Raw genomic sequence first — 10,417 nt, 5'->3', positions numbered from 1 at the left:
GTCTTTGTTAACATGTACATGATAGCTATACAATGGTTATTGTCTAACAGAAGATACTTTTTGTACAATTTTGCCTTGTACATGTATTGATTTTATAGCTCATAATTACGAATATACTGTATAATACATGTAAAACAATTTTTGTCTATCAAGATAAGAAATAACAATAGATTGAATAATTGCTTACATCAACATCATTTGTTTCTTTGGTGAACTGAGCGGTCTCATTCCATTGGCAATCATACCACATCCCGCATCTCTTAACTCTTATGTCTTAACTTCAAATTTGGTATAAAAACAATTTTTTTGTGCATGTATTATGTATGGGCTGTTGGTTTCATGTGATAATATTTATCGACCTGCTATGCTGCATGGGTTTTGTTGATGGTGATTGACATACATTCATTGATTCAATCATTGTACATGTAGACTACTAGTTTTTAAAATCTTCATTTGATATTGAATGGATAGTTGTGTCATTTCAATCATATCCCATGTCTCCTTGCTTATTTTACTACACATACATGTACATCGTCAATATACACTCAACACCAAGCAGATTTGAAGTATTAAATGAATCTGGCATGTAATGGAATTTAAAAGAAGATGTTCAATGATTTATTTTTATATTAAAATATATATAGAAATAATCCAATTTAACCCGGGTATCACATGATCATCTATCAAGTCACTATCAAAGTTCCCTACACACAAAGCGTAGCTTTCAAGTTTAGGTAGAGGAGATTAAATGTTAATGATCCAATGAAACATTGTTGGTATATCCTCCATAAATGATATTCAGAGGAACGTTCTGGTCAAAAGTGGCATTCAGTTGTACACTAGTATTTCTATTTCTACTTGAAGGCATGCCATATACATCATGTATATATGATAATATATGTTAGTCCACATGATTAGTGCATAAATGGCCAACTGCTGTTTGCACACAACACTGCTTAGACTTTTTTGGGGACTTGAATCCTTGTGCCTAGACTTTTCTTCTCAACATTCACCAGTTTGAGCATTTGGGAAAATACTGAAAAAAAGGTGTAATATAGTTACAGTACATGTGGCAATAATAATACAATATCATATGGCTTAAACAATTCCAATATCAAATATGTCCTTAACAATAGCAATACTACATGTACCTCAAGATCTCTGCTCGAACAATTATATTTGCAAAATTTATATTAGATTTCTATGGGTTTATGCAAATTCAGGAATAATTTATAATTGTAGCAATGTTTCTATTGTTTTAAAATAAAATATTTTGCAATATTGTAGGATCAAAATATATATATATAACTCTTAACTGGACTCGACTAAGTATAGTTTAAAGCAGTTCGGTCTAGAAAAGATATAGCTCATGTACATTTGTAATGCACAGATTTAAAAAAATTATGACGTTTTGCTATTTTAATTATTTGCTTTAACACCGTTGCAGGAAAAAATCTTGCAAGGCTATTTTGATTTTTGCTTTGACACTTGCAGGAAAACATCTTTCATTGTTGGATTTGAAGTTGTTGCAGGAAAACATTATTTAGCCTAGCAAAATGCCATAATTAACAGGCATAATAATTAATTGGACTTAAATTTGTAATGCATTTGATATGTGGTATAAACAGATAGAGATGAAGGGAGTCCATAATAATAACATGCATAATAAAAGGGGGGCAGTGATTTATAATGAAGACCAAAACAGCACCTACCCATACATCATTAAAGGCATTAAAGTAGATGAGCTGTGTTGGTGTATCATTATTTTGATGTCAGTAAAAATGTACATTCATTTGTACACAATGTACGATCACAATACCATGATGCTGGTAAACAGCAGGGCTCGACATTAACGCTTGTCCGATTGTCCGCTACCAGAGGTAAAAAGGGGCGGACAAGTAAAACCCCAGTAGAGCTTGTCCGATGGGACGAGTAAAATAATCTGTAGAAAATAATTTAAATCCCACTCTGATGATCAAACGACATTCGTTAATCAATAAGGTTTTAAAAATGTTATTTAATTTGACCTGTTATATAATAAGATTACAAAATCAATCGATAATAAATTTAAACTGTTGTCTTGTCATATACTTCGGCATAGAAAAAACACATTCTGTAAACGTAAACCAGTCATCGACACTCTTACTACTGAATCTTCCTCCGATCATTTAGAACAACCTCCAATGGAGAAACTTTATACAATCATGGACTTAACAAAATTTGGTTTCACTACATCTGGGAAAAAGAAAAAAACAAAAGACGAAGAAGAGTATAAAGAAAGGAAGAGAGAATACGAGCTTAAAAGACAGAGGACGTATTTACCGAGCTGGGAAGAGGAATTCCTTGGGTTAAAATATGCTGTTCATACGGACGATGATGCCAGATGGGAAGGTTGATGAGTCAAAATCAAAAACTATGATATGCCAAACGTGTAACAACTATCCTTATTTAGCAGATAGAAATTGCTCTATGTTCATAGGAACAAGTGCTTTCAGAAAAGATGCATTAATTGCTCACTGGAAAAGCAATTCAAACAGGAAATGTGAGGAGAAGAAAAAATCAGATGAAATGAAAAAAATTGAGGCATCTGGAAGTTGTAGTTCCTCTCAGTCTGGGCCTCTTTTGTCCTGTGTTAGGAAAAATGAAAAGGAAAATGAAGACAAAATCAAGAAACTAATCACCACTGCCTACTTTATTTGCAAGCATGAAAAGCCCTTTACAGACTTTCCAAGATTGATTGAGTTACAAGAGGTTAATGGTCTAGACATGGGAAATTTTTATAGATCTGATAATGCTTGTAGAAGGTAAACTGAATTACTCAATTATTTGAAATTTGAGTAAATATATTGTAATAAGATTTTTATACTGCAAGTTTTACTTTGTATACATGTACTAGTATATTAATCCTCATCCTCATCATCACAATGTACTAGTTTGCACTACAGCAGCTTTCTGAAAATTATGCCTGCTTCTACTTGCACTTTAACCTTTCTTGCAGCTTTTATTTATGCTTTCAATTCATGCATGTTACTTTGTATATGATATAATTATTTATTTTAGTATGATCATGCTTGCTAAACTAATATATATACCTTACAATACCCAATATTACTGATCAATCATTCATTGCTGTTATGCAAGTGACTAACTTTAGTCAGAGAATTAGAGAGTTGTCTCATTGGCGATCATACCACATCTCCTTTTTTCATAGATGTGTTTTTTCACACACACTATCATCCCTGATATTTTCAGATTTATCCAGTATATATATGAAGACCTATTCAAAGGTGTGAAGGTGCAAATAGAGAATGATTTGCACTTTTATTCAATTCTGATTGATGGAGCTACAGACTCTTCTGTCACAGAAAATGAATTAATTTATCTGAGATTTGTTGAAAACGGAAGGCCAGTTAACCACTACTTCAGTATAGAAGATGTAGAAAAAGCAGATGCCCAGGGGATTCTGAAAGAAATTGAGGGGGCCTTCACAAGGAATGGGATACCCAATTGGAAGGATAAATTAATTGGGTCTGGTTCGGATGGAGCCTCTGTAAATTTAGGATGCCGTGGTGGTATAGCCACTTTGATTAAACGTGATGTTCCACATTTAGTTATAACATTCGGTATAGCACACAGGCTTGAGTTAGCAGCAAAAAGGCCAAATAGTGCAATCAAAAACCACAAGCATATGAAAGAAATACAGGATTTACTGCAGTATTTATATAAGCACTATCAATACTTCCCAAAGGCCTTACGAGAGTTAAGGCAGATAGGTGAGGCTTTAGAAGAAAAGGTGTTAAAGCCCACCAAACTTGCTGGTACAAGATGGTTGCCACACATTCACAGGGCCCTTGAAGTCTTGGTTAGAGAGTTCAGAGTATTGCTAGCACATTTTGAACATATTCGGGAGTCTAGGTCTGGATCTGCAGAAGTCCAAGGTAGAGCTACCTTTATCAGCAAAAAACTCAAAGATTACAAGTTTCTGTACATAGTATTTTTTTTCCTTGACATTTTAAAAGTACTCAGTGTTCTTAGTTTAAAATTTCAGCAAGATTACCTGACCCTGTCAGCAATGTTTGATGCAATTTCTACTGCAAATCTGTCTTTGATTGAACTAAAAACTGTAAATGGCAAAGAGTTGACAAATTTTCTTGCTACTGTAGATTCCCAGAACAGTACATATAAAGACATTCAACTTTCAAACATGAACATTGATGAAGATTTTACAAGACAGAAACAAGTAATAGTTGACTTGATTGTTGCTGCTCTGGACAACAGGTTTGAACCCATGGAGAAAGACCCAGTACTTAAGGCAGCATCACTCATTCTTTCTTTTAGTGAATGGCCACAAGATAGAAATGACCTAGCCACTTATAAGAATGAAGAGATGGCATACCTGTTAGAGAATTTCCATGAAATTCTAGAAAGAAATGGATGTAATTTAGATGCAATCATGGACCAAAACGGGGAATGGAAAGATTTTAAGGCATATATAGGGAGACACAAGGCAACAGTGGCTGTTGAGAACTTTTTTATTTACCCTGATCTGAAAAGAAGATTTATTAATATGATCTTGGTACTAGAGCTGCTTCTTTCTTTTCCTCTGTCTAGTGCTGTGTGTGAAAGGGGCTTCTCTGCTATGAAAAGAGTCAAGACTGACTGGAGATCTTCCCTAAAACCAGAAATGTTGATAATGTTACTATTCATAACTGTTGAAGGACCTGAACTCAATCATTTTGATACAAACTCAGTCTTCAATCACTGGTGGTCAAGTGGAAGACAGAAAAGACCAGGCTTCAACCCTCATGAGTTTATAGGAATGAGAGCACTACCAGATCCTGACATGGAACAGACTCACTCTGATGATGACATTGATGACAATTAGATAATTAGAACCCTTTTGACTAAATGCAGTAGCCATTTTTGACTAGGATGTCACTAGATAATAAATATATAAACTATAACTATGGCACGCCTGAACCACTTTTATAGATAATCCTAGATTATCTCAGATAAACTAGGATTTTCTCAGATAAACTAGGATTATCTAACTATTTTTCATTAAGCTCAGATAAACCGGGATTATCTCGATTTTTTTCAGATAATCCCGGTTTATCTCAGAATTTTCAGATAAACCGGGATTTTCTCCAGATAATGAATTTTCTATATTTTCTAAGATAAACTACAATTTTCTCGAATTTGAATTAAGCTGAGATAATCCTAGTTTATCTGAGATAAACCGGGATTTTCTGAGAAAATCCGGGATTATCTGAAAATTCTGAGAAAATTGATTAACTGAAAAAAGGAGCCAATAGAAAGTCACGACACATTGAAGGAAAATTTTTATGGTCATAAGGGATAGATATAGAGACAATGGTGCATCTATAAGATAGAGAAGAATGAAAGATAAGGCTCTTACGGGAAACGTTTTAGAACGTTTAAAATTATAAATTTTATAAAAAAAACCCAACCAATTGATTCATTCAGAATGTACATGTATTACAAGCATATCGATAATAATGAAGATCAGAGGGATTGAACACTTGAGAAGTTTGTCTTGAGAGTTTCTTTTAAGAGAATTTGAATGTAATATCCGTATTTTTCTTTTAAAGATAATGAAATATGTTACATAAATCTGGCATTCGCACAATTAACTAGGACACATTACTTACTGTTGAAATAAGTTTAGCACAGTTGAAATACACCATTTAGAAGTTCTAAAGAGTTTCCTTTTAGAAAGTTATAATCTTGTATAAAAAAGATATCACGCGGCGTTTTTCTTTCCGTAATTTTCTCTATTAAAACAGTGAAATATGGTGCAGGAATTTATCATTCATTTTATAGCTTAATGTTACATTTTAGTACTTGCATATTGTGTTTAGTAAGTTGAAATATAAAGTCAAGTTTTTTGGTCAATTAGATAATCTAATCATGATGATGATAAATGCACAATACCTGAAATATTTATTACCTTATAACTCTATTATATTGTTTATTAGTTTGTTAAACGGGGTATTGATCCTTAAAGGACGCCACATTTTGCATTGAATTAGATCTATATTTGTTAACGTTTTCAAATAAAATAAACCGAATGGATTTCTTAAAGTTCTCAAAAGGCGTTAATATTAATACAAACAAAACAAAACGTTTATTTAACATTTTTGCAACTTTTATCTTTATTTTTGTTCTAAGAAAACCTTTCTTGTTTGGTTAACTAGTATGTGTTGATTACCTTCACTAATCAGTAAAAATCAAACGACCTAATCAAGGATTCGTATAGACCTAATCAACAGCATGAACATGATAAATACTATAAGTATTGAATATGATCATCAGTCATGCATGACATATCCCAAATAACGGCACGTGCTAATAAAAACTTCAATAATTTCTTAATTATTCAATTGATTTTATTCAAACAAAAATTATTAGATAACAAATCAAATTATTTATTGAATGCATACCATCAACGCCCACTACAGTATCTATTAAATACAAAATTTAATCCTGGTATCTTTGATGAGTTTATTTACATGATGTCCTGGACGGTTTCTGATTTTTTTTTACTTTAAATATTTTTTGTTGACCGTTAAATAAATACATTTAAATTCATGGAGTGTCAGTGAGTTATAATTTATTTTACAAATGGGGGCCCCACTTTGGTAGTCCAAATTGAACACATTGGGCGATCGTATATATGCAATCAGGAACAAATGTATCCACGAAATTATAATAACATTTTATGAACTTTCTTGCTTTAATAAAGCATTTTTAATACACTTTTAATGTAATATTATTTATAAATCAATGTTTAAAAGTCATGCACCAATATGTGCTAATTAAGATTAAAACTTCATATAACATTGTAATACTTAATCTTGTAAAAATGTTCATTAATAAATACTGTTTAAACTAAGATTAAAATTGCATGTGTCATTCGGTTACGTATCTCCAGTACTTATCTATAGATAAGAGCCAACACTAACAAAAACTAGAATTAATCGAAAAAAACTAGAAAAAAAAACTACTTATAAATAAGCTTAATTATACTCTCATTGCCAACTTATGTAGCAGATGTTACTCATCCTAAACGGAATACTACCAATAGAAGCCCAACTACATATCCAAGTACTTGGACTACTGAACAACATCTGTAATCAGCCCGAAGACAGCATAGAAAAAGTGCTAGCTGACGACAATTTAAATTGAAAAATAGCCAGTTCTAGTTGCTTGTCGCTATAAAACATATGCTCAAGAAGTACGATCTACAAAATGGTACATGGACAACACAGTCAAAAAAAATCCAACATCAAACGGTACAGAACTAGAGTAAATTCAGTAAATAGCAACACTACATATTCTAGCTTTGAAGGACGAACGGTGACATATAGTTATTAGTTTAAATATATTTTATTGTTCAAAACAGACAAATGGATTTGTCACAAGTTTTCAACTTAGTATTCCGTCTTCTCTTATAGTTGTTAATTTCTGTGTCATTTGGTTTCTTGTGGAGAGTCGTTTCAGTGGCAATCAAACCACATCTTCTTTTTTTTTTATATCCAAGACGACGAGTGTAAAAATAAATAAAAATGCAAACAGACAGCTTGATTTATGTTTAGGGGACGACCATTTGATATTCTGGGGGGACCAGGAGGATTTTGATAAAAAATAACTCGGCCTTGATAATCACAAATATAAATGGTTTGTTCTGTAGTAGTTTGAAAATAAATTACCTGACTTGCAATGTATTGAAAATAAATAACTCAGAAGGTCTAAATCGAAAGTATGAGATGGCACCAGATTCTTCATAAATTCATTTTTTCCCAAAAAAAATCGTGAAACACTTCCCAAATTTTTAATAATAAAAGTATAAACATTATTTAAATATTCTTGAAATGTCTGAAAATTGGTTTCATTTAACTTGAGGTATATTGTCTCAGGAAACCTTACCTAACTTTTATTTTAACAGGGCCGTAACTACATTGAGGCAAATGCCTCATGTCAGAAATTTCAAACTGACCAAACGCTTGTCTCCATATCATATTGTGTTCACGGCGAGTGCCTTGCAAGAAGCAAGTTCTGTTTTCCCTCAGACATAGCCCTGATTTTTCGTGATCTATGTTTCTTATTTATTTGTCTTTTGTTCATTGATTGCCCTTCTGTATTCTGTTAGTGTTGCATTCCTTTTGTAATCTAGTAATTTTGTTATGAACTTGATCATGAGTTTAAAAAAAAAACAGCAGCTACAGACTTAACTATGTGAATTCCATATTTGCTTTATCATGCACATTCAACTTAGGTCTTTTGATGATGTCCCTAGAAACTTAAGTCTTACACTGAATTTATACATTTTGCTTTGAGACCAAAATGTTGTCAAAAAATTATTTAAAAAAAAATTGCATTTTCAGATTATGAAAGGGTCTTCGGTACACCCAGAAAGCATGATTTTGCATCATTTGTTGTATAGCTTCTAGGGCTTCAAAACCCTTCATTTTTTTGCCTCGCTCCGCTCGGCGAATTATAATTGCCAATAGTTTTAAAAAAGGCTAGTTATAACTAAACTTTAATACTATGTATGTATGCAGTACATGTTAAAAAAATGTATATGCAGTTGGGAATTTGAAGAGGATGATGATTAATTCTGATTAAATGGTGTATAAAATGACTTGACTATACATGTATTATTTATAATAACAAATCATTTAAAAATTGTATGTTTTTGAATATCAAAAATATAGTTGTAAAAATGAATAATCAATCCCTTGCTTTAATGAAAATGAAAAATCTTGCTTCAATAGTGCAGAAAATGAATAATCTGTCCTCTTAGTTTACAAAAATAAATAACCGATTAAAAAAACCCCTCCTGCCCCCCCCCCCTAGAATACCAAATGGTCGTCCTCTTACAACAAAAACAAAATGAAATACAGAAACAAAGACAACCACCCTAGTGCCAAACCCTACCTTAAACTGAAACTGTGCACATGGGATAAGACCGAAGTCAGAACTTATTGTAAAAATTTGTTGAAAAAGGTTGAAATCAACACAATACAGATAAAAGATACCAATAAATAGGACACACAAGGACGACCTGTACTAGCAGTTTATAACCTAGTTCAACTTGTTCAAAGCCAGTAAACATTATAAATATATTAAATATCTGGTAATTGTTTTCAACAATATTTAAAATTTAATTAAATTGTATTAAATGTGTGACTTTTGTATTGGACATCAGCCAAATAAATTGTGATTAATAATCTAAATTGGGATTATTTTTTTTTTTGGGGGGGGGGGGGGGGGATTTTTAGCTACAATTGAAATGATGGAAACTCTCTCACTTGAGGATGAACACTTAGAAGATAGTAGAGTTCGTCCTTCACTTTGTTTTCAAAGATCAAAAATTCTAGCTGTTGCCTAAACCCACCTGTACCTACCTTTCTTTATTTTAAGATCATGGTTACGGATTTCGAATTGTGTCATTTGAATTCTCTGATTCACGGGGTATGACTTTATAGGTCTTGTAGAGGAGAAACAGGCGCATGTTTTGCGCAAGAAATCGAGTGGCGCTATGTTCAAAAATCTGAAACTAGGGCTAAAAATTCGAAAAAAACGGAAAAGGGTTGGATTGGCCTATTCCATGGCTTCTAGAGAAAAATAATAAGGGTTTCACAGGGTATGACTATATAGGTCTTGTAGAGGAGAAACAGGCGCATCTTTTCCGGAAAGTATCGAGTTGCACTATGTTCATAAAAATGAAAAAGGGGGCTTGGTCTATTCCATAGTTTCTAGAGAAAAACAATGGGGGGGGGGGGGGGGGGGGTAGGGGATATAGCGTGGTAATAGATATACAGAGTGGTGATTTTATTAAAATAATCTAAATTGGGATTAAACTCAGATCGACGTCCACTCTGTATATCTATCATCACTCTGTATATTTATCATCATTCTGTATATCTATCACAACTCTATATATCTTTCACCACTTTGTATATCTATCACCAATCTGTATATCGACCATCACTCTGTTTTCTCCCATCTATATATCTATCACCACTCTATTTATCTAAAACCACTTTATTTATCTAAAACCACTTTGTATATCACTACGTTTTTATATCTATCATCAATCTGTATATCTATCACCACTCTCTGTACATCAATTACCACTCTTTATATATATATCACCACTCTGTTTATTTATCACCACTCTTTAAATCAATCACCAATCTGTAAAGCTACCACCACTCTATATATCTATCACCACTCTGTATATCTATCACCACTCTGTATATCTATCACCACTTTGTATATCTACCACCATACTGTATATCTATCATCACTTTGTATATTTCTCATTACTCTGTATATCTATCACAACTCTGTGTATCTATCACCACTCTGTGTATCATCCACCAATCTG

The 10,417-nt window shown here is 32.7% G+C and overlaps 1 protein-coding gene across 1 annotated transcript; it reads left to right on the top strand.

Annotated features, from left to right (window-relative positions):
• Positions 1-2,204: 2,204 nt before the first annotated feature.
• Positions 2,205-4,885, top strand: LOC139497700 (zinc finger protein 862-like). Its single transcript, XM_071285935.1, has 3 exons — positions 2,205-2,391; positions 2,480-2,804; positions 3,253-4,885. Exons 1-3 carry the CDS (start codon positions 2,205-2,207, stop codon positions 4,883-4,885), a joined length of 2,145 nt encoding a protein of 714 aa, XP_071142036.1.
• The last annotated feature ends 5,532 nt before the right edge of the window (positions 4,886-10,417 follow it).

This window comes from Mytilus edulis, chromosome 12, assembly GCF_963676685.1.
Source record: "Mytilus edulis chromosome 12, xbMytEdul2.2, whole genome shotgun sequence".
Classification (NCBI taxonomy): Eukaryota; Metazoa; Mollusca; class Bivalvia; order Mytilida; family Mytilidae; genus Mytilus; species Mytilus edulis.
Note: the sequence above shows the minus strand (reverse complement) of the source record. Positions and strands in the feature narration are given on the sequence as shown.